The 25,213-nt window shown below is 51.8% G+C and overlaps 1 protein-coding gene across 1 annotated transcript in view; it reads right to left on the bottom strand.

The window, feature by feature from the left end:
- The window catches only part of GALNT14 (polypeptide N-acetylgalactosaminyltransferase 14), a 207,765-nt gene that overhangs the window by 11,991 nt on the left and 170,561 nt on the right, over nt 1–25,213 (bottom strand). The window contains exons 7-13 of the mRNA XM_087436958.1: nt 21,732–21,819; nt 20,883–20,967; nt 18,208–18,311; nt 7,705–7,831; nt 5,381–5,473; nt 1,059–1,142; nt 446–590 (exon numbers count right to left, since the gene is read on the bottom strand). Coding sequence (XP_087293084.1) covers nt 446–590; nt 1,059–1,142; nt 5,381–5,473; nt 7,705–7,831; nt 18,208–18,311; nt 20,883–20,967; nt 21,732–21,819 — 726 coding nt within the window. The remainder of the gene's footprint in view (nt 1–445; nt 591–1,058; nt 1,143–5,380; nt 5,474–7,704; nt 7,832–18,207; nt 18,312–20,882; nt 20,968–21,731; nt 21,820–25,213) is intronic.

Below are 25,213 nucleotides of genomic sequence, written 5' to 3'. Positions count from 1 at the left end.
ATGGTGATGGTTTTACCAAATCTGTTGTGACTGTCTGGAAGTCATTTAAATCAGCAGAGAGACTCACAGAGCAGGCATTTCATCCTGGAGGCAGCAGCACGCTTTTCTGTTTGCATTTCATATGCGCCAGGTGGCTGTGCCAGCCGCTCTGCCTGACCCAGCCCACATTTACTGCCAGCAGGCTGGACACCAATGACGTACTTCACTCAACTGCTAACTTAATGGCAATTTCCTATAGGCACGATGTTACCTGGTAAGGCATCTTTCAGAGAAATTCCACGCATCTGGAAACCCAGCAGAGTGAACCCAGTCCAGACTGAGGGGGAATCAAACTTCAGCTCTGCTGCTGAGCTCTGGGTATAACTGGACACCTGGCATCATGTAAAAGCAGGTGATGGGGGCCGAGTCTCTGCACACGTTTACGTATCCCCAGCCAGTTACTAACCTGGGACTTTGCATCCTCGCCTTTGATCTTGACACAGGGGCTTAACCTGACATTGGAGAGCTCTTGGTTTTTCTGCTTTTGAGACTCTAGGCACTTCTGCCTCTGTCGGATATTGCCCTTCTGGATGGAGGAATCCTTGGGGACTCTAGAGGAAAGCCACAAGAGAGATGAAAGACTGCTGCTCTTTCAATTAGTATACTAGCAGCTGGAGAGGTTGGGGCAGTGTTTTGAGAACAGCAGGGGCATTTCGCCCTGGGCTGTGTTACAGCAATTTGTGCTGCTGGGAGTGGGGTGCCACTAGGAACAAGGCCACAAGGAAAGACCCAGGACCCACAAGAGCAGATGGGGCCCGGAACAGAGCTCTCAGCTCACACCCCGGGGCTCAAACTCCAGCAGCTGAGAAATACTGCTACTAGCTAACCTCCATCCCTGAGGCTACTGATTAATATAATTCCTCCCTGGTTTCAGGGATAAGGGGAGCCAATTGGTCTTCTCAGACCTCTACACACTTAAAAACTCTCATCTAGTTGGCCACAGGTGTCCCTTCTCCAGACCAAGTCGGCTAAGGGCCTCTCCCTGCAGCCGGCAAAGGCTCGAACAGTAGAGCACATACCTGAGTTCTGGGTAGACATTCTCCAGGTACCACTTGAAGCTCTGGCACCGCAGAGTCCTCCTCAGGTCCAATCTGCTCTCAATGCTGGGGATGACGGGGGTCGGGGTGAGACACGAAGATAAAACACAGCTGTGTCAGAGACAGGCACCAGGCTGGGAAGCACAGAGCACAACCTGTGCCCACATCTCTCCAGAGGGTGCTGGAGACATTAACCCAGAGATATTTCTAGGGCTCCAGACAGAGCTACGGAAACACTTGGCAATACCTCACAATGGTGCCATGATGACAGCGAGGACTTGTGCTCTTACTTGGAAATGGAATTCGGGGGTGCTTTTGCTTTTCATTAAAAAAAAAAGCTACAAGAACATTCAGTGTGTTAATAATTCCCTGCTGGGGCTTTGGGTCCAGTTCCTCACAAATCTCTTTTTGGATTCTGCAGTTGAAATACCACCCCTGACTGCCCCAGCCTCAAAGAATCCTCTCCTTTGGCTGGTTCTGGGGCCTGGGCAGGTATCTGTCCATCAGCTATTTACTGAGTACCTACTATGTGCTAGGCATTACGCCCAATGTGGGATATGACGGCAAGCTTTCGAGCAACAGAGAAAGGTAATGAAATAAGTGGTCCCAGCCCTACACAGACATGGGGTGGGCATGCGGGGGCTGAGGGAGCACCTCAGAGGTGCACCCTTGCTTGTCGGGTCAGTGGTGGTCAAAACAGTGATGGTGAAGCCGGTATCTGGAAGGAAAAGTGGACATTATCCAGACACACCAGAGAGTGGGTGAGGTACGGGCCCCAGGTAGAGGCAGAGGAATAGCAAAGAGAGATTAGCGCATGTGGAGAAGTGAGAAGAGTTCTGGTGGCAGGAGCAGCGCTGCAGGAGGTTAGAGTGTGTGTGTGTGTGTGTGTGTGTGTGTGTGTGTGTGTGTGAATGTACATATGTGGGGGATGGAAGAGTGGAAATGAGTGGGATGCGAGATGAAGATACAGACCATAAAGGGTCTTGTGAGGCTCTGTGGAGGAGTTTGGACTTGAACGGATGCAGTTGATGGGTTCTAAGCAGAGCATGATGTGGTGATGTTTCCATTTGAAGAGTTCCTTACTGAGGGCGAATGGGTCCAATGGGGGCAAAGCTGACAGAGCAGTTAGGAGGCGGTCATAGAAACCCTGGTGCTGATCGTGCTTTCAGGTAGGGAAGTGAGGCGGGGAATGGAGAGAAGTGACAGGTTTGAGTTCCTCTACTTTTTTCCATCTGCACCCCCAGCACCTGCTTGAGTTTCATTTACGCCTTGTCCTGCCTGGGCAACCATGCAGAACTGGCCCCGCTCTGTCCAGCCCACCTCCTTTTACCCCTGTCTGGACCACGTGCTCTCACAGTACCAGGACTTCTTATACAGCACTAACCACAGTTCCTCACCAGGCTCTAAGCTCCACGGGGACAGGAATGACATCATTGTTTTTAAAAAATGCTCAATATTCAGTGTTGAGCAAGGACCTGGGTGCTCAGTGCATGAATGAGGCAGTACCACCGGGACTTGGTGAATGTTTGGATGTGGGAGAAGTGGGGGAGGGAGGAGGCAATGTTGACACCCAGATTTCTGACTCAGGCAACAGGATGCAAGGAAGAGCACTCACTGAGATGGGGAATATGGGATGAGGAGCAAGTTTAGAAGCAAAGTGGATGAGTTCAGTTAGGACTTGTTGAGTGGGAGGAGCCAGGGGGACATCCAGGCAGAGATGTCCAGTTGACACTTGCATATAAGGGCCTGGAGCTCAGAGGAGAGGTCCGGGTTAGAGATAGAGATGCAGGTAACAGCAGCACAGAAGTGGTGGTTGATGCCAGGGAGAATGGGTAGAAAGAAGAGGGCTTATGACAGACCCTCGGGGAAGACCAACATAAAAGGGCAGAAAGAGGAAACTGAGGCTGCTAACAGGATGGAGAAGGTGGAGCCTGAGCAGCAGGACAAAAGCCAAGACTGCAGTTACGGAAACACAGAGATCAGAGGTGCCCTGGAAGGAGCATGGGGAGGGAGAAGACTCGTCCTGATGGGGTAACACAGAGGACAGTAAGGGGTCCAAGGGAGTCATGGGTGACCCAGGCGGGAGGGATCGCAGGAGATGGAGGGCAAGGCCTCAGATCACAGTCAGGAGAAGAGAGAGAGGGAGGGGGAGCCGGAGATGGCCAATGCAGGCAGCTGTTTCGTGAAGCTTGGCTCTAAGGAGCAGAAAACAGGGGTGTCAGTGATGAGCCATGCTGGATTGAAGGGGAGTTTTTGTACTTTGTTTTCTTTCCTCCTCTTCCTTTTTTTTATTTTTAAGATGTAAGACACAGTCCGTTTAAATGTTGATGGGAACCATGCAGTAGAGAGAGATTAGGGATCAGGGAGTGTGGAGACACAAGAAGGGCAAAGTCCCCTAGAACAGCGGTTCCCACATCGTCTGCACATTAGATTCACCCCAGGGTGGGAGGTCTTTTAAAAATTCTATAGCCCAGCCCATACCCCAGACTAAATCCACTCTCTGGGGGTGGAGTAGAGGCATCAGTAGTTTCTGAAGCTCCCCAGGTGATTGCAGTGTGCAGGCTAGTCTGGGAACCATCGCCCTAGAACCTTGCTTCTCGAATTGAGATACTCAGACCAGCAGCACAGCATCACCTGGGAGCTTATTAGAAATGCAGCCCCCCAAGCCAGCATCCACATCTTAACAAGATCCACAGGAGATCTGCGTGCACATGAAAGTTTGAGAAGCCAGCAGGCAGGAGGAGATTAATGCAGGCAGTGGGAACTCGATAAATGTTGATTTATGAATGAATGCAGGAATGCAAGGTACATTCAGAGTACAGGTGGAGGACTGGCCTGACACAGCAGGAAGCACACCTTGTCCTTGGAGATGAAAGAGACAGAGGAGGATGGTGCAGATACTGTAGAGTGAACTTTATAGGCGGGTCTGTCTAGGGAAGTTGACACCACCTATTTCACCCATAAAACAGGTGTCATCTGCTGTGAGTGAAAGAAAGGGGGGTGGACTCAGAGGCTGGGGTGAGTGGAGAAGGTTTAAATGGAGACTGAGGGGAAGTGCTGCCCAGAAAACGTGGTAGGACCAGTAGGCACACCAAGGGCTCCTGAGACTGAGGGCCACGTGGGGTTAGCAGAACCAGCTGGTATTTCCCAGAACTGATCAGCAGCCAAGCACAGCGGAGGACAAGGTACAAAGTCAGGGTCATCCAGGGTTGAGAAAACTTTGCCTGGGGTGTGTTGATGGATGCACAACAGGGCAAAAGATCTGAGAACAACATCTTTTAAGCGTTCTCTTTAAGCATGACAGTGGAATCCAAGCTAGAGAGGGAAGTGCAGAATGGAGGGGTGGATGAACATAGCCAATGGACTGGGAGTTGGTGAGGACTCAGAAAGAATGCCTTGTGAGGCTCTGAGTGAGAGAACTAGGGGGACAAATCACTTTGCCGGGGTCTGATTTATTCCTCCCAGCAGTGACGGGCTCGACCTATGAAGTGTTGGCTGCAAAAAACTCATCTGCTCAACAGCCTGACCAACGAATGACATTCGTATGACAAAAACCATTGGTTCCCCCCCCAAAAAGACAAACGATAACATAAATGAAGTTGCCATCTTTCCTCAAATCAGCTCTGGGTTGGGGAAGGCAACATCATTTAGTTTTGGAATCAGACAGGTGTGGTTTGAGCCTCGTCCCCCTCTTACAGTGGCGTGATCTAGGGCAAGTAGCTTAACTCGTAGAAACCTCAGTGGCCTCCTCTGCAGAACAGGAGAAATTATACCCACTTCTCAGAGTTTGGGGAGGACAATGAGACATCTTCTCTGATGGCATCTAGCACTTAATAAACACCCTTTTCCCTGTCCTCTTCTACCCCCGTTAAGCTGGAGTACTGCTGTGGGGGACACCGTGTGATGCCACCCCTAGGAAGGAGAAGAATTCAGGCTCGGGGGACTGAGAACTAGGAGGAAGGAGCTCTGACCTGGAGGGATTAAGGCTGTTTAGTCCCACATCCTACCTTTCTGTAAAAAGCTAGAAATATCCATCCATCGAACAAGGCACAACTCTACCTATGGAGTTGGTGATCCGGGTTGCCAGATAGTCATTCTGCAAGAGCCGCTTAAAGTCCCACACCCCCAGAACCGGGCAGGAGCAAGAAGGGTACGAGAGGAGACAGCCATAGCCTGGGCCCCAGAGGGGCTGAGAGGCTCGGGAGACCGGCCCAGCGGTCGGGCCTGTCAGGACCCGTTGGCCTCGGGCCTATGAGCTGCAGCTCTTCTCGACTCTGCACAAATCCACCAGAAGGGACACTTACTTTCCAAAGGGCCTCTCTAGGGCGAAGGGCCGGGCAGCATAATAGTACTGCTTGTATTCATCCATCCACACCTCAGCTGTCCGCTTGGTGTTCCTGGGGAGACAGGAGGTGTCAGGGAGGGGCTGAGAGGACCCGTGATGGATCCAGGTAAAAACACACACGTGAGTCGGTTGGCAGCATCACCAGGTGGGGCCACCACGATCCAGTAACACTATTCTCCCCAGGGTGCTGAGCCCAGCCAAGCCTACTCCATCTCCAAAGGGGCCTTTACCCCAAGACACAGGATTTTAGTAGTAATGACAAACTCTGCCCCAAAAGGTACAGACCAGAAAAATTACGCCAGAAACTAATAACTTCCATGGCTTCTGAAAAAAAAAATCGCAGGGAGAAAAGAGCCAGGAGAACCTGGCACATCCCTGCGACCAACAGGAAAGAGCAGGGCCTGTGTTGGCCACCTCACCTCCGGCCACCCTCGGGCTTGTCCTCCAGGTGCTCCCCTTACACAGGGGAAGTACTGAGGCTCCAGCTCCGCAAGGGGAGAGCCAATCACACACGGTCTTCCCGGAGCCATGCGAGCAGCTTGGTGCAGGTGTAAGAAATTAAGTAATCAAGCCATCTCTTTCAGACATTTTCCCAGTGCTCTGAAGTTTTTAAAATCAGGTATTTGCTCTGAATCTGACCCCAAAGTTCACAGAAAAAGAGAGAGAGACAGACAGACACAGAGGATGTCATCATTCAGCACTTAGGGAGGCAGGGACGCCAGGAACAGCCGGAGAGCAGAGAGGGGGACAAGGGGAAACAGTCAGACGGCAGGAACAGGGCGGAGCAGCACCGGCCGAGGCCCACGTAGGTGAACTTGGGCTCTCAAAAAAAGGGTGCGCTCCTCAGACTCCTGGTTCTGGTTGGAGCAGAGGCTCCGAGAGAGGAGTCTGGGGAGCCCTTCCAAGCTGGTGGATGTGAAATAACAGTCATGTGCACGCAGCCCGGTTCTTGGTGCACTGAAGGCAGCTGTCAGCACATGCTGGCTCTTTCCACTGGCCTAACCAACAGCAAACCAGAAGCTGCTGAGGAGACAGCTGTGCCACCTTTCTCTAACTACTGACTGACCCACTGGCCAGGGCCCAATCTCAAAGACAGTGAATGTTCTGGAGCCCAAGGCTGTGCCCCCTCATCCCAGTCTGGCCCCACTGCACATCACAGCCCCATGGCTTTCCTACACCAGACGCCCCCAGCTCACCTGTCCCTGAGATCCAGGCAGCCCGCTTCATCCCCACTGCCCCCGCCCGCTGGGCTTCTCATTCCCCACACTTGCCACCATGGTGCTGCGACAGGTGTTAACTTCCCTGCCGAAAACCCTGCCTTCGCCCTGACTGCCATGTCAGGACGTGACCGATACCTGTTCATACGTGTGAGAAACCGAGGATGGGAGGACCCAGAAAAGGAAAGCGACACTCCAAATGAGGAAAAATACCAAAAGGAGTGCTTAGCTCCTCCCTCCCCAAAATGGACCAAATAACAGAAAAAAAAGGAAAAAGGGGAATAAATGGGTGAGTGAAGCTGTCAGATGACAGACGATTAGGAAAAAGGAGTGAAGAAGCTAGAAGAAAAGATGAAAGAGGGGAAAAGGATTATACATGAATTATTTTTCAAGGAGAGGAGACAGGTTAAAAGAGAAGAAATCAAGCAAAGGAGAGGGTGCGTGAAGGGAGGGGGCAGGAAGAGGCCAGTGGGCACCGCTGGGTTGCTGAGTCCCCAGCATCTTCGTCCTGTCCCCCAGGCAGATGAGATGCCCCAGGGAAGGAGCCCAGGGTCGCAGGGGCCTCAGCCTGGGCCCTTTCTGTGCACCAGCGAGGCCCTGGAGCAGGCACGGGAGTTGTATCCACCTGTGCGTCCCCATTCCCGGATCCTCCAAGGATCTTTCCCCTGGTGACCCAGCCTGAAGGTGGGGCAGGGGATCTTCTAGAACTCAGGAGCAAAAACAGCCTTCCTTCCCCACCAAAGACCCCAAAATACTCAGAGCCTGAGCCCTGCAGGATGGTGTTGCCCGATGACTTGAAGCCCCTGAGGCCACATGTGGGGCCTTGTCAAGCCCCAGAGGAGTTAGTGGTGGAGAACAGCCTGGGGGCCTCCTGCCTAATGCTGAAGGGCAGGCCTGACCTCCCCTGCTTAGGCAGAGTCCCAGGGAGCATGATGTGTGGCTCCTGTCCATCCAGAACACTCGAGTAACCTACCGGAGAACCTTGGGCAGCAACAATCCATCACCAGGAATGCCCTTAATTTTCTGCTGTCCCCACAGAGCCCCTGAGGTGCGTACTTGCACTTACTTTATATACGTATTGGCATTTCCATCCGGGAAGACATAGGGGTGCTTCTTCCGGAAGACATGGCCTACTCGGCTGCAGGGGACAATCTCGAGGCTGCCCCCACACATCCACACTCTGAAGGAGATTTCTGCAAGACAGCAAGGCCCCTGTCACCACATTGCACCCTTGCAGGGGAGGACACATAGGATGGCAGCTTTAAGGCACCAGGCCCAAAAAAGCAGCAAGAGCGTGCTGCATCCAGCCTAGGGCTTCAGGGTTAAGAGGCGCCCCCACAATCAGAGTATGTGCTCGGCTAGGTGCGCAACTTCAGTTTCCCCATCAACCAATGGGGATGATAATAACTCACACCTGGGAGGGTGGTATGATTTAATATGGAAAGAGTGCCTGGCATGGAGGAGCGCATATCTAGATCAGCCCCTGTTCTCTCCCCTCCCGGAGGAACGCATTCAGGGGCCAGCATGGTGGGGGGCTCCGCTCCAAGACAGCCTGGAAAAGAGAAGCCTTGGGGCAACGAGAGAGCTGCTTTTGGGCACACGGAAGATGGATTAGACTTGCTCATATGATCCCAGAGGGTTAGAACCAGGACTGAGGAGAGAGAATTTCTATTTGAGAATATGGGAGAATTTTCGGACAGTCAAGACCCAGATAGAAGTGGCTGTCATGAAGGCGGCGAGTTTCGCACTCTGACGGGCTAGTGAATGACATGGCCAGGATGCAACAGGGCGAACCAAGTTCCCAGGAGGCACCCAGACAAGGTGTCCAGGGGAGCATCTCCCAACATCCAGACTGCAATTCTGCCATTCTGCAAGGGCACCTGAATGGTAGCCGGGGAGGAGGAAGTCTGAGCAGTAACCAAGGGCAGCCCAGAAAATGCTGGAAGCCTCAAAGCTGTTGCTGGGGGTGCTCCCCTGGGCGGGGATTTTGCACACATACCCATTCTTCCTGGTTGGCTGCAGGGACCTCAGAGAGGTGGGTGGGGTTAGCAGAGGCAGCTGGGGTTAAGCTGGTGTGTGCATTTCTCCCCTGGGGCTGCTTACCAGCAGGCTTGAAGCTGGTTCTGCCCCAGAGGAAGCAGCGGAAGACCAAGGGGTGGGGGTGGGATATCTTATCACTGCCATTGTTTAGAATTGCCAGTGCATAGTGATAATAAAAAGCAGAATGACTGTTAGGCAGTTTTATTATTGCTTTTAACTTCTCTAGACAGTGCACCCTGTTACTGCACCCGGGGCAGGCTGCCCCCACTGCACCCCACTGGGTCTGCCACTGGTGGGAAAAGCCAGCTTCCCATCTGGGAATTCCTGCCCACCCATGCTTCTGCTGTCAAACTCAAGTATGAGGAAGACAGGCTGGTTCAGGAAAAATCCATGCCCCCGGGTGACTGCCCTTGGGAGGGGCCATGTGGAAGCAGACCCGATGTTGAAAGCAGGGAACAAGGCTGCGAATGCTCCAGTGCCTTCCCACCACATACGTGCCCTGCACCCTCCAGCACCTTGGGCCCCACCTCCCTGGGTTTCTTCACCACGGGTCCTCTCTCTCATGTGCTACCCTTCCTACTTCCTGCTCTGCATCTCCCGTCATTGCAGCTCTCCAAGGTGTTTGGACCACAGATTCTTCATCCTCGTCCTCACCTGCTCTCTCACTCACCTGTCCATAACCAGCCTTTACCTGGCCCCTCCTGCCTCCTGCCACGTGTCCTTGGAAAGGCCGCTGAGTTGCAGGCAAGGCTTCCCTGACACCAACCCCATCGTTGCCACTTTCTCCATACCTGCCCCTCTGCCTGCCCAGGCGCCATCCCGAATGGGCTACAGCTCATTCCCAGGAAGCCGGGATTTCCCTGAGTGGGGACAACATGTACGCTAGCATAAAGAAAGGACTTCTCGAGATTGCTACTGAATGATGGCACGAACACGGGATGGGGGAGAAATGGGAAGAGCTTGTCTGTGGGGTCTTTGGCATCCCAGGGGAAACCTGCTTGACCTCGCTGAGGGTGGCTTTCCTCATACATCAAACAAAGATCATTAAAATACTCCACAGGAGTGCTATCGATATCAAATGAAACAGAATTTTGAGAATAACTGTGAGAACTCTAAGTGCAGTTGAAAGAACAGCCACAGTTATGAACAGATCCCTCTGAAGCCAGTCTCTTTAAAACATAGACACTGATGGCATCGCCCACTGTGCCCACTTACAACTTTCTAGATGATTTACAGCCTCCTTCTTCTGCCACAGGAGGCACTTGAAATTCACAGATTTAACACTTGTGATTTTGATTCTCCATAAAGGTCTGTGATACACGGTGATCTGGCGTTTGGCTGGGGCCCTGTTGGAATCCTGTGTCCCAGCCTGGTGTTGGCAAGAGTGAACTTAGCCAACTGCCAACATCCACCTCTCCACCTCGCAGTGAGTGCACGGAGGGGCAGTCTGTGGAGTTATGTACTACGTGTGTGCATTTACTCTCAGGATGCCTTCCTTAACAGGTCCAAGGTCTGCTGTGCTCCAATCGACTCCTCTCTGGGATCTCAAAACACAGTCTGCTCCAGTTCCCAAAAAGGAAAACCTGCTCATCCCCCAAAACCAGAGACGGACGCCTTGCTTACTAGATATAACCTACAAATTTTCTGCCAGCTTTCTTCCAAAAATAGGCATACATTTCGGCTATAGTCTCTTCCCCTCACGTATTCAAATGAGACATATGTCCTTCCTCATTTGCAAAGTGAATCCCTCCAACCTAGGCCTTAGTCCCATCCCCCTACACCCTCGCAACCTGCTTCTTTCCCACGCTCCTTTGTCTAGCATTTTGCTTCTCTCTGAATCTACTGACCCCGCTCCACTCTGCCAGTCATGCACAGACCTCCACCTTGGAAAGTAGTCACCTGAACCTGGTCCTTCTCCACCTTCCTTCCGGTCTCCTGGCACTCTTCACCCCAAGGCTCTGTCTCTGAGTGTCTTCCTGACCCTGCTTCCTCATCTGACCCCAATGTTCACTTGATGCTGAGGACTCACCTCCACCCCACCAGCCCCAGCTTTACTCCGGGCTCCAGCACCAGCTTCCAAGGGCTTCCTCATGCTCTGTTGAGGAGCGCTGGACACCATCAGAGGCATCAGTACATCTGTGCCCATCGGCACCTCCCACAGCCTGCTGCAGCCTGCCTCCTTCCTCTACCGCGAAAACCACCCTTGACCTCCTCGTTTTCCTGTGCCTGGCACTTGAGCCTAAAACTTCGGAGTATCTCAATTCTGCAAACGTGAGCCACGGGAGGAAAATGACCCCTTCATTTATTCCTGGGCTGGGCTTTGTTGGGTCCTCTCTCAGGTGGCAGCTTATGAGTCACCGCAACAACCCGCTCATGGTTGTGGATGTTCTTACTGTACGATGCAGAAACAGTTCTGATAGGACAACTGACAGCAGGTAGCTGGCAATTGGCTCATCCCCCCAACTCCTAAACTCACGCTCTTGCCCTGACTCCACCCTCCCTCAGTACTGAAAACCCACCATTGGCCAGGACAGCTGTGGATACAAAGATACTGACATCAGGGCACTCACAGACCAACAAGAGAGACAAATCTATTGCCAGTTGTTACGTTTCTTCCTCATCCAATTCTGGGCTAAGACACAGGTCCATCTTCGTTCTCCTTCAGGCCTGCTGATGCTGCCCATAGGAGCCTGCAGCCTGAGATGCAGTATGAGTTCCTCTCCTCTGGAGGCCAGACTGTCGTAACCGAGATGATCCGAGACACGGGGGCTACCGTGCACGGCTGTGCTGCTGCCAGAGTCGAGGTGGTCTGGGTGATGCAGCCTGGAGTTTGCAGATCAGTGTAATGATTTACAGGTACTACAGTGTGGAATATTTAAAACCCAACACATAGAGTTGCCCTACCCTTATCTACACCACTGACTTCAGGAGAACTATCCTCCCAGGACTGCAAGTCAGGCCCAGGGACTTGCAGCCTTTGGGAAAGTCTTGTAATCCTGAGGCCCCAGGGAGTGGGGGCTCCTACAGCAGAACTGCCGTACACTGAGGTGTGAGGGAGTGGGCCTTCCACGTACAGCCTGGACCCTCCACTCTCCATGTCTGCAGTGCCTGCCAAGTCATCACTTTCTTAAGTGGAGGAGGACAGAGCAAACAGATGACATAAGGAGTTTGTAGGGGGCTTCGTGCTGAGTCAGCGCCCGCATAATCTCCCTGCTATGAATGTCACACAGACTCAAATCCACTTTGAATTCCAGGCGAAGAGAAATATAATTATTCCATCCTCACTGGGGGCACTGTTATCTTATTTTCGTTAAACTTCAGATTCATATTTGAGAGTGAATGCCCTCCCTACCATCTATTCTCACCTCTTCTGTCTCCTCACAGGCCCCCTACCCTTCCTCAGAACCAACGTCTACCTGACGAGCCCATGACTGGTAGACAGGAATTCAGGGAAAAGGGGACAGCTTTCTCCCGAGGAACCAAATCACAGCCATTCATATGCCACTGCTTGGCTAGACTGGTCAAGTTCTAATTTCAGTTTATAGTCTGGTTTCTAACCAAAGAGAGCAGTAGAATGGGCTCCCTGGGATCCACTAAATGCAATGGGCCCTGTTTTAAATGGAGCCTTAAATATTGTGCACAGACATATATGGTCCACACAGCAGCATTATCCATTCTACCTTTGGCCAAGTTGAAACCTACTGAGGACAAAGGGAGTAGAGTGGACAGTGGTGGGCAGAAAGAGACACTCACCTGGCTATTGTTATTCGTAACTCCACACATATAAATGTGGCGACAGGGACCCTTCTTTTCAATACCCTTTAAGTTCTCAGTACCTCCTGGGCCAGGAAGCTCTGTTATTATTTTTTAATGAATGCACGAACTTGAGTAGAGATAACCTTATTGGCCTAAAAGACAGCCTTGAGTCTGTAAGCAGAACTGTGCTTCACACACATCTGGGACAATCACGGCTGTATCCAGGCCCCCAGTTTCTGAACAAGTAGTCACCACAGGCCCACCACGGTCACCAAGGGCCACACAAATGCAAATGCCAAGGTGGCACCCTTTATCCTTCCATCATCCCCACAGACAAGGGACAACCAGTGTTCTCTCTGATGGAACTTGATGAGACCTGGGCATGTTTAGGAGCAAGAGAAAGGGGTGGCCTTAAGGGACCTCACCTGGGCATGGGGCATTAGCAAAGCAGCCCAGACAGGGACAGAGCAGTGGCCTGCTTAGCTTTGCTCTCATGTCGGGGGAAAAGATGATTCTTCATCAGACATGGATGCTCTTCTCAGATGAGGCCATTTCCCTCATCTTGAGCCACCGAGCATGGAAGGGTGAGGCTGAAAGAGAAAGTCGGAGGGATAAACTATTCCAGCAGGTCAGACATAGCCCTCCTCTGACATGGCTTGTATGCGGCCTGAGGGGAAGCGAAGGCACTGCATGTTGTCTAATTAATCTCACAGCAGCCCGGTGATATTGGGAGTTTAATCATTGCTATTGCTGCCGTTACAAATTACTACACAGACCGAGTCTGCTCAGGGTCTCACAAGGCCAAAATCAAGGTGTCAGCAGGATTGTGTTTCTTTCGGGGGCTCTCAAGAAGATTCTGCTTCCAAGCTCACTCAGGTTGTTTGCAGAACTGGGCTCCTCACGGGTGTGGGGCCGAGGTTCCCTTTTCCTTGCTAGCTGTAGGCCAGGAGCCTCTCTCAGTGGCTTCCACGCTGCCCCCTCCACCTTCAAACCAGCAGCAGCCAGTCCAGTCCCTCTCATGCTAGGAATCTCTCCGACTTCTTCTGCTCCATCTCTTCTGCCTCCATCTGGAGAAAGTTCTCTGCTTTTAAGGGCTCATGCAATTAGATTGGGCCCACGTAGATAATATAGGATAATCTCCCACCTTCAGGGCACTGATTTAGTAGCCTTACTCACGTCTGCAAAGTCCCTTTTGCCATGTAAGGTAGCATCCTGACAGGTTCTAGGTGACAAGGTGCTCTCCTTGACCCAACTGTAGTCAAGGCCCCTGTAAGCCCTCTTCTCAACCAGGCCTCAACCTTGGCCCCTGTGCTTGCAGGGCCTACATGGCCCAGTTTTAGCAAGAAGCCTGCTAAGCCAGTTTGGAAAGAATCCCCCACCCTTGGTATCTGATTACCCTGGCAGGAATCCTTAGGTCAGTTTAGCAAGAATCCCCCACCTTTGATGTTCCCTCTTAGTGATCTTCCATCCACCGCCCCCCCCCCACCCCCACCTGTTCCTTGGCTCGAAATCCCCACTTGCTCTTGTTGTAATCAGAGTCGAGCCCCATCTCCCTCCCCTACGGCGAGAGTCTTCACACTTATTGTGACAGTCTTGAAAAGTCTTCCTTACCATTTTTACAAGTGTCGGAATAAGTTTTTCTTTAACACAGGGATTAGGGCATGGATATCTTTTGGGGGAGGCCATTCTCCCTACCACAGAGAGCACTGTCTCCACTTTAAAGACTTAGAAACAGGCTCAGTAAGGTGAAGTAGCTTTCCAGTGATGACTACAGGATTCAAATTTAGGCCTGTCTCATTCCACAGTCTCTGTTCACACACACGCTCTCCAAGCCTGACACAGCCTGATGTCCCTGACTACATTCTGGGGATGAGGGGTGGTGATGGTGGCTCCTCTCCGGGCCTCACCTCATCTCCCTTTTCTCAGCACCATCTTTTCTATCTGCTATGCTTTGGAAATCCCCCATTCTGAATCCAGGAATCCCATACTCTCCCTTCATATATGTGCCAATGCCTCCTTTTTTGGAAATGTGCAACCCCTACCCCCACCACCTACACACACACACACACACACACACACACACACACACACACACACACACACTGCTTATTAGGCAACAGCCTCCTTTTATCTCCAAAGACCCAAAGCTAAAAGTGAGATGCGGTTCAAGTGAGTAGATGTATTAGATGTATTACATGTATCCTGTGTTATGCAAATTAGGGTTTAAGGATCCAATTTTAATGCAAAACAATTTCCCAAAAAAAGGAAGGCTAAAAGCCACATTTCCCTAAAGCTTGCTCCTAAGCTGAACTGCAGATGTAATTATCAAAACTAGTCAGCTCATCTCAGACACACTTTGCGGGAACAATGGCACTAGGGTCAGGCTGTGTGAGGGCGTGTGGGGTGGGCTTTCACGGGGCCGCTGAGGCTGCTTCCAACACCTGAAAGCGAGACGGGCGGGCAGGGGCAGCGGGCCACTGAGCGTGGTCATGGTCACGGTGGCTCTGGCCAGAGACTTTTCCAATAATCTCATGGTTTTTTGTGCTGTGAAATAGTCAGCGCAACATAGGCAAACACGTCTGGAACACACAGATCCCATTTCTTGGAAAGGAGACAACTCTACCTGCTGTTGTTACTTTTCTCCATGGGCTCCATTTAATGCAATGAGCCCTCTTTTAAGGGGATCCTCATAGGTTGGATATATGTTCCCCTTCCCACCCTGACTCCCCTTCGCAGGCAGTTTCTGGCTTTTGAACACACAGCTAGGAGCAGTTTCCACTGTTCCAGGCCTTGAGGTCCGGAAGTCGGGCGAATGTTCTTGCCCTGCTCCAGGTTTAGTAGGTGGAGGGCGGCAGGCGCAGATGAATAAACACAGATGCCTGAGAGGGCTCCATGCCAGGGCGGAGAGGAGAGCCGGCTGCTGAGGGGCACAGAGCGAGGGAGGGGTGGGCGGAGGGTGGGCAGGGAAGGCATCCTAGTCCTGGCAGAGGCGGCCCCAGAGCTGTGCTCTGCAGCAGACTCAGCGCTTGGCGGAGAATGGAGGCCAGGTCATCGTGGAGGGTCAGCACATCTGGGCAGTGCAGGAGGTTCTGTCAGTGCCTCTGGACTGAAGGCTGGAGAGGCGGGCAAGGCCAAGGAGGGACCCAGCTGAGGAGTGTGGGCCTCGTCCTGAGGACAAGAAGCAGTCACTGGTGGCTGCCAGGCCTGGGAGGGCAGGAGAGACCCACATTTCAGAGAGGGCGCTTTGGCACGCATGTGGGAGGAGGGCTTGAGGGGAGCAGAATAGAGGCGGAGGACCTTTTAGGAGAGTCCTGGGGATGGAGAGAGAGGGATGGATGTGAGTGATGCTGAGGAGAGGACTTGGTGAGCTGGGGCATGGGGAGGCCCCTCTTGCTACACCCTGGAGCAGGAATTCTTCACTCAGACGCGCAGCTGCCTTCATCCCTCAGCACCACCTCTCCTTTGCAGCTGAAGCGTCACTCTCCAACCCCATCAAGCCCCCGATCATCACCCCATCCTGCATGGACTCTTCCAAATTCCCACCTTCACATACTCAGATGCCTCGCTATCCTCACCTGTGGAACTGAAGCTGTCCACACGATATATCCACTGCTGAAAAAGCATTGAGTTTTCTGGCATACAAAATGCTAAGAAAAAAATCCAGAAATGGCTTTCAAAGTCCTGGGAGCTGGCCCTAACATAATGGAACGTTGGGATGGGAGAAAACAGAGTGTTTCCCGTGATCTGTCTAAAGTGCTTTTTTTGTGGTTTAAAAATTTTGTGATGGATTGTAAAATGTCTCTCCCACACCTCCCCAGAAGACCCTGCCTACTTCCCTAAGCCAACTAGATGAGATGGCCACTTGATTTAAGCAGATGTGTGTCAACATTTGTATAAAGAGAAGGTCCTGGTAGGTTGGACCCAAATGTGCCATCATTAAAAATAACGTGCTGCCTGAATCTAAATGTGTCTGCCATGTGGATGGATCACACCCACTTTGTGAGGTTCAAGAGGGCAGAACATGTCCTGACAGACAGAAGCTGGAGGGAGATGAGCTTCGACTTAGAAGAATTTTCTAACAACTCAACAGCAAAATTCTTAATGACAGAATGTGCCGAACTGTAAGCAGCGAACGCATCATCGTGAGAAGCATTTGAGCAGGGATTGGATGGCTGCTGTCTATCAAAAGCGCTGCAGAAAGGATTCACTTGGTGGCCGGGAGGAAAGTCTGGAGCACATCACTAAGGATCCTGAGAGGTACTGTGGCCATCAGGACATCCACTGGCTCTGCCCACAAAGAGAGAAATCTCGACCCCATTGAGAAGGCCAAGGGTCTACCCGGCTCCAGGTTCTCCCCGGCTGGTGCAGGCAGATCCGACCTCAAACCCACACCAAAGACCCCCATCGCGTTCCAGGATTGGGTTCCTGGAAGGGCACTCAGTTTGGTTTATGGATTTGGGGGTTTTCCGCTTTGTTTGCTGAGCTTCCAGTCTGCCCCCATATGGCAGGAGACAGACTTTTCTGATGGATTCCTCTACGCTGCCCAGTTTGGGAGAACAGATGCTGTGGGTCAGGCCAGCAGCCATAAATTTCCGGGAAATAACTCTTAGTGACTGAGGAAGAAAGCCATATAACACTCTGGAGGCAGGGACAGGAGAAAACAATGGCAGAGGACAATGCATGGGATTACTGCTAAATGCCAGGACGAGCCCCATGGATCATTCTCCTGGCCTGCGCCACTGCTCCGGAAGCCTGTGCCAAACGTACTCCCCAGTGCCCAGAGAGGGCAAGGGGCCTCGACACTCCAGGACTCTTCCTCTTCCTCTCTTGTGGTTTATTCAAGGAATAGTTACTGAAGCCTTCTTTGTGGCAGGCACTACACTAAGCACCGGAGAGATAGCTATGAACAGAATGGACCCAAATCCCCGCCCTTGTGCCGCTTAAATTTTAATCATCACTTAGGTCTTACCTGCTGGAAGGAAGGAAAGGAAACTAACATTTATTGTGTCCGTATGGTGCCAGGATTTTTACAAACTTGCCTCAATGAGTTTTCACAACAATCCCAAGAAGCACCCCTGCATTACACTTTAATACCCGAGGAAATTGGAGGGTCACTCAGCGTCATCAGCTCCATGGGCTGAGTCTCTGACTGCTCTTTCTCCGGCAGCTGTAAACCGCAGCCCTGCACCACTGTGGCCAGATCTGGGCATCTGTTTGCACAGTTTTGGAACCTGTAACCCAGCCTCTCCACCCCCACCCCTTTCTCTGCACTAAAAGACAGGGCAAGACACCCCCAGGGTCTCTGTAGCAGTCGCCCTAGACCCTCCTCATTAACCCAGCACTGAGTGCTATGCGCATAAAGCAGCCAACAGATGTTCTCCAAGTGTTACGGTGTCTCCGTCAATCCTGCTCCTCAATCTCCTTATCGTCAGTCTCTTTCCACCTCCAAATTTCCAAGTTCAGTGCTCCTAGCTCAAGCCTACCTCTGGCCCTCAGACTTGGTGTTCCTCCTTGGTCTTCCTGGCTTCTGCATCTCAATTGTCCCCTAACGGTCTGCCTGAGCACACTTCCCTGGTCCTCAGCATCTATGTGGTCCATGGAGAAATCCCTTGTCACCTCTGCCCTCCCAGCAAACACTCCTCTGGTGCCCCACCCAGCCTTCCCCCAGAGGAGTGACTTACTCCTCATCTCCCTGGCCCGCAACCCAGGCACATGTGGTCCAAGGACACAGAGATCCCCACCCCAGCCCCAGGACGCGGACACAGTAACTCACCGAAGTTCTCCCCGCCCCAGATGTCCATGTCCATATCATATTTCCCCAGGTAATCGAACCAGGATTTGTTCATCACGAAGAGCCCTCCAGCTATGATTGGAGTCCTGTGCATTGGGAAGGAAAAGAGGTTCAGTTATGGGAGGGGGACCACTCTCACGTTCTTCCGCCCTGGCAGTCCAGAGCTCAAGGCCATTTTCTTCCCATTTCTGCTCCTCTTCAGAAAGGCCAATACATTTTCCACTTTCCATTTACCTTGCAGAGAGGCTGATTCGCTCATCAGCACACCTCCTGTGGGGGGCCAGGACTCTCTCAGAACCCCGGCTGTCCTGAGGGCCTGGGGAGCCTCCACTGGCCTCTCCCACAGGCCCTGCCCAGCACGGCTCTCTTGAAAGCTCCACTCTTGGGAGTGGGGACAGTGGGCACTGAGCAGACAGAGAAGGGCTGAGGCAGCACCTGTTAACAGCACATCTATTTCTTGAAACTGGGCTCTCTCTCCCTTTTTTCCCCTCTTTCCCACTGTTATGGGTTTAGTTTTATCCCTCTAAAAAATATGTTGGGGTCTTATCCCCCAGTACCTCACAATGTGACCTTATTTGGAGAGAGGGTCTTTACAGAGGTAATCAAGTTAAAATGAGGTCATTAGGGTAGACCCCAATCCAATATGACTAGTGTTCTTATAAAAGGAGGACATTTAGCCACAGAGACAGACACGCATAGAAAGAAGACAATGCGAAGAGATACAGAGAGAAGATGGCCATTTGCAAACCAAGGAGAGAGGTCTGGCACAACCCTCAGAAGGAACCAACTCTGCCGATACCTTGATTTTGGACTCCCAGCCTCCAGAACTTGAAACAATACATTTCTGTTGTTTAAGCCACTCAGTCTGTGGTACTTTGTTACAGCAGTCCTAGCAAACCAATATACCCTCATCTTCATTTTCCTTTTTTGGGGTCCCACCCAACCTCCCTCACCTTCAACTGCTGAGAGAAGCCACTTGGAAAGAAAAGGGGTTACAGTGGAAGGCAGGCAACGGTACCAGAGTCCAACCAAATAACTCGGTAACTATAGGGACGTGTGTCTCTAAGAATCAACAGCTGGCATAGGTGGACGACCCCTCAGGGCCCTGGCTCCTCATTCAGGGGTCCAGAAGGTGAAGGGAGTTTTCCCCTATGTCAAACAGTTAGTTGATGGGGAGCAGGTCAGAAGCCCAGGTCTCTCAATGCCACGACACCCTGCTGTTTCCTGAGAACTGGCCTATATCTTGGGAAACACTTGTTCTCTGATGAGCAGATATTCTCACAAGAAGAGAACCTGCCCTGAGAACTCCACCACTGGGACAGAGAAGGGAAAAACCCAGAAGCAGCTGCACTACCACCGCCTTTGTCCTCAACTTAGTGTACTGCTTTGAGGTGTCTACACAGGTAGACGCTCTTCCCACACCATACCCACATCAGGCGCTGCCACCGGTGCGTAACCGAGGAGCTGATGTGCCCTGCATGATGCTCAGGATGATAAGAAGGTTCTACTCTCCCCTTAGAAATAAACGGCATTATTGAGAGTGCCATCTGGCTCCAGCCTCCCTCTTGGCATCATTCTAGATCATGAATGCTGGAGGAGGGCGGAGGGGCCAGCAGGTAGATGAGACAGAGGTCCTGTGGTAGAGATGTCCTAATCCCCACACCTGTCTCTGGAGCATCACCATTCAGCTCTTCATAGCCCTTTGGTTCTCAATTTGACTTAAGTCATTTCAGTGAAAATGATCAAACATTTACTATGTGGCAGGCCCCAGAGATACAGAGATGCCCTTGAAGTGTCCTGCTCATCCCTAAGTTACTGGCCAGAGAAATCCCAGTCCAGTGGTCCTCTCTGTACTTCTTCAAGCACTTCCTATCCTCCTGACACCCCACCTGAGGCAGATATGATTGAGCTTGGAGATTCCCAACAAGTCTGGGACATGTTTACCATCCAGTCTTAGGTAGGAGCATCAAGGACACACATTTTTGATGCTGAGACCACAGGCTCAACCACTGAGTGGACCCCGATGCTCCATTCTACGCTGAGCCCTCAGATAGGCCCCAAACCCCAGGTGCCATCTTTCCACCACGTGCTGTGAGCCACAATGGGGACTGGATGAGAGAATGCAGTCAGGACAAAGTCACCTACAGCACTGCAAAAGCAGCCCAGAGTTGATGCCACCATCATGTTGTTGCACAGAATAGAGCAGACTTGTTTGTGAACAAGTAGCAGTGGCCACGCCTTGATAGCAGCCTCCACTTACAGCAATGGCTGATTCGACCTTCCTGGGCTGAATCCTAACATCCAAGACCCGGGGGCTCTGCTCCTGGCCCTAAGGGACCATATTTTCCCTTGTCAGAGGACCATCTGAGACCCTCCAATGTTTAGCAGGAAGCATAAGTACATCATGGTATGTGTCGGGTGGACGACACTGGGAGATGCCCTGATCTCCACCAGGCTCCCATCCCCTTAGCAGAAGTCTCCATGAAGAGAGAAACCTCCTAAAATAAGGGCAAAAGTAGAGCTGGCCTGGCAAATGATCCTCTTGACCTTTGCCCAGTCTTCTGAGCATCTAATGTGGGATGCCTCCCTATACCATGTGACAGTGGGAAGGACCAAGTGGTGACGAATGTGCCCACCCCATCCTTGCTCTTAGTTACCTAATGGGCTCAGCAGGGTCCAGGCGCCGAGCCTTCTGCTCTGGGGAGAGCTGCTCCCATTGAAAGTGGAGGCTCCAGTCAAACCCTGGAACACAGTAGCACTCAGTTGACTTGGTCTCTCAGATGTACCTGCAGAGCTTGCTCATCCTGTCCCTTAGCTAGAAGTTCATGAATGCACCCGGTTTCCCAGGGAAGCTGGTCCAGGGATAAGGGGCCTCACTAGGCTGATGGGCAACAGGCCTGCAGACTTCCCCTTTCACAGCTTCCTTCTCTTTCCCCATCTCCTACTGCCTCTCTGGGCCTTCTCTCCTGGGTGAGTTAGAGAATATAGGGCACAGGATAAGGAGTGAGATCAGACACAGCCCAAGGGTAGGGCCCAAGGGGGGCATTATAAACAGTTACAGGATCTGTCCCTTGGCCAGGAGCCACGGGAAGGTGAAGGCAGGTGGTTTGTGAGGGGCTGAATCACCTCACATTGGTCTTGGGGTGGGGACAGCACCAGGCCTGGGCAGAGAGCTGTGGTGTGCCTCGAGGAGAGGGTGGTGCCCAATGCTGAGGGGCCAGGATAATTCAGGCCCCAAAGAGCCAGGTGTCCTTGCTTCCCTCACATTCAGGTCCTGGAGTGAGCTCTGTGTTGGAGCCAGAGCTGTGGGGGCTGGGAAGGTCCCGCCCACTCTCTGGGCCCTTCCATTCACAGTCTCAGGGATAAGGGCCACACTGGAGCTACTGACATTACAGGATGCGTTCCAGACAAACCACTAAGAGACTTTTCCTCACTTTCTGCCTTGAAAGCAATGACAAGGAGAAAAAGTAAGTCCTTACCGGGGAGGAGGAGTTAGCCCCACTCACCCCCTCTGAGCTCTGTGGCCGACTCAATGTAGTTGAAGGAGTCCAGGTTGATGATGTCAATCACAGGGCACACCACGCGCGTGTAATCCTGTAAAACAGCAGACCCCGTGCTCAGTGTGCGGTGTCCAGGAGCCAGGCCGGGAATCAGGGGGCTTGGCTGGGCCTCGCCCTCCTAGTGCCAGAGACTGGTTTTGTGGCCTTGGCTAAGCATGTTCATCTCTGGATCTCAATTTTCTCATCTATAAAATGGGGCATTGGATGCTGTGACCTCTCTAGTTCCGATGCCTAAAATGCTAGGAGCCTTTCTCTGACCCCTGGGGGCCTTGTCAGCCTCAGCGGCATCTAAGCATGGTGGAAGCACGGCGGAGGCTGGCTGAGAGCGCTGTACCTGGAAAGGTGAAATCAAGAAGAAGGGGGCTCTAGATGTCCTTCACCATCAGTGGGCTCTCAGGACAGTCAGCGGAAAGGTGACCTCAAGCCTGCAGTCTCAAGGAGCAAAGCCACATCCCCACAGTAGAGACCTCTTGGAATTTCCAAATACTTTCATTCTACGCCTGTGGTTCATAGACAAGTTGATGAAGAGCGTCTCCGGAAATTCCTCACTTCAGGGGTCACCTGTGATATTCACAAATCGGTGCCTCCAGCCCTGCCCTCCCTCCTCCCTGCCAGACTCAGATCCAGGATGCGATTGGCCACCTCCATGTGGATTTCACCCAGACTTTCAGTGGTGGCTTCATCATCTTCTCCCTAAATGTGCTCCTTTCCCTGAGTCCCCTATTTCTGTTAGCAGAACCATCGCATATCCCCTTTCATCCCCAGCACTAAATTAAGAAGCTTCACCTCTGCCCATCACCCAGATCAATCCTACCGGTTCAACTCTGAAACTGCTCTTCTGAATGAATCCTGCCCTCCTTTCCCCCTCACACCTGGAGTACTGCAACGGACCCCTAGCCCCTCTCACCTCACCTTACCTTTTCCCTTTCCTTCTACAGGTGGCTGACAAAGTTGTCTTTCTGAGGCACAAATCTTACTCTGCAGCCCAACAGCTAAAAACTTGAATTGCCTGGAAGATAAGTTTCAAACTCCTTAGCCTGGCATCCAAGACCATCAAAAACAGGCCTGGATCTCACCTTCCAGCCTCATCACTGGCTATTTCCTCCAGGTCACCCTGTCTATAGGCATCAAAGTCCAGGGAATATTTTCAAAATCTGAAAGACAAATTCACCAGTTCTTGGGGGCCATCAAGGCATTGCATATATTTTTAAAATGTTCCCTAAATCCGGGTGAACACCCCTGTACCTGGCATGCAGGAGGGGAAACTGCGCCCCTGTGGGCAGTATAAATGGGCTGGGAACATGGAGACTGGATACCTAATTCAAGCAGCCTGGGAGAGCCAGCTGGTCTAGGCGAACCAGGCAGGACCACTTTTCCAACCCTCTGCACCTACCACCCCTGGACGGCACAGGCAGGAACCCCCATCTCCCCTTACAGCCATTTAATTTCCTGGTTCAGTCTCTCTCCCAAATGAGGCTGTCTTCTTATTTTAAGTTCAGATTCACAGAGTGCCTGCTTTTACGTTCACAGACTTAATTTGGTCCTCAGGCTCCACGGGTGACTCATCCTGACAGTGACAAGGTGCCTCGGAAGCCAACTGGACCACGTGGAGAGAAATGCTCATTTTCAATGCATTGCTTCTACCTCTGGGATGTGCACAGATGCTTCCTTCACGGTCAACACAGCCCGTGCCCAGCTGCCACAGTTCACTGGGGCTCCTCTTGCGCCACTGTCACCATGTGTCTGTGTGTGTATTCACACTGCACGCACACACACAGTCATCCACACCAATACCTACCCATGGACACACCTCCAAAGACATTCTTCTGACTTGACTTCTGAAATGTTCTCAGAAGTCCAGAGACTGACCTTCTTTTGTGGGTCTGACAAAGTCCTCATTTTGCCTTTGCCTGCTGAGTTTTTGGGCCTCTGCTGCTTGACTAAGTCCTTATGTAGACCTTCGTGCAGTAAAGGATTAACTTTGCCCAAGGATATATTTGGTCCTTGCCCAGCTTCTGGGAGGTAACTTCTAAACCCTTGGAATGTGCTGTCTTTAGGAGAGTCTCTGTTAACCTGGGGCTCCTGGGCTACACCAGAGAGTCTGTGCTAACAATGTGATTTACGGTGAGGGCCTTGGGCCATGTGCTTCCAACTCAACTTAACCTCTGGAAGGGCATGGAGACCATGGGGAACAGGCTCTGGTGTACCCTCCCTATAAGTTCTGAGGGTTTCTGTCCTATTATTCCTGTCACAGCTTGGTTGTGGTGTCTGCTTGGAGTCATGGAGACCAGGCAGGTAGTGAGCAATGTTTGGGGCTAAGTACCGTGTGGAGCCATGACCTTGAAAAGGGACTGCAGGAGACTTTATAAATGACCCTTGAAGCCAGGACACAGACCTCTCTGAGTGACCCTGGGGGGTCAGTATCAGCTCCACTTTCATATCCCTCAGCCCCAGTCCAGAGCCTGGTGGGCAGCAGGTGTTCAATGGGCGTTGGCAAAGAGAGGGCATCTACTAACTCCCTCTGAGGACATGGTGTCAATGGCTGGCAGCAAAGCAGGTGGGTCAATTACAGCTGAGAAAGATGGCCTCTCCTCCTGTATCCTTAGGGATACAGGGACTTGCCATAAAGATACCCAGACCCGTCACAGGTCCCCACCTGTGTGCCCCAGGAGGATGTATCTTTCAGGGTAGGTCCACAGGGAGGCTCCAGCAGGCAGCTAGTGGAATCCCTGGTAGATCCAGGACTACAGCCCCTCTTCTCCTCTCCCCCACACAAATCCAAGCCCTAGCACCGCCTCTCCAGTGGGAGCCAAAGGCTGTCAATCACCCCTGCAGTCATACCTCTCCTTTCTCTACCCATCCATGGAATTAAAACCACATTGTGAATGGGCAATCAGAAAACTCCTAGAGACTCCCTCATTTCCTCAACCAGCATTCCTGAGCACCTACACTGGTTTAGGAATTATGGGGGTACAAAGATGAATAAGACCTCATAGTCTAGGGAAGGAGGTAGACAGGCAGTAGAGGATGACACTGGGGTCTCTAAGCTAGCCTGGAGGGAGGCGTGGGGAAGAAGGAGGGGGTCCTTCAGGAGGAGATGTTGTGACAGGGGACCTGGGTTCAGTTCTGGTTCTGCCATCCAGAACACATGCGACCTTAAGCAAATCAGCACACACTGAGGAATTCTGTTTCTTCACCTGTAAAGTGAAGACAAATTATTATTTGCAAAACTGTTCTGCCTTCCTAACAAGGCTTTTGGAAGAAATAAAGCATGTGAGAGGGCTTTGAAGCATATGTAAGCCATGATTTCCATCAATTTACCAAATGCTATAGCGATTGAAATTTCTTAAAATCTTTTTGCCTACTGAAGAAATATGTAGATAAGGAGGGGAAAAAGAGAAGCCCCTGTTAAAAGAATAAAAACCATC

The sequence above is a fragment of the Ceratotherium simum genome, chromosome 11 (genome assembly GCF_057802395.1).
Source record: "Ceratotherium simum simum isolate JZ-2026a chromosome 11, ASM5780239v1, whole genome shotgun sequence".
Lineage (NCBI taxonomy): Eukaryota > Metazoa > Chordata > Mammalia > Perissodactyla > Rhinocerotidae > Ceratotherium > Ceratotherium simum.
Note: the sequence above shows the minus strand (reverse complement) of the source record. Positions and strands in the feature narration are given on the sequence as shown.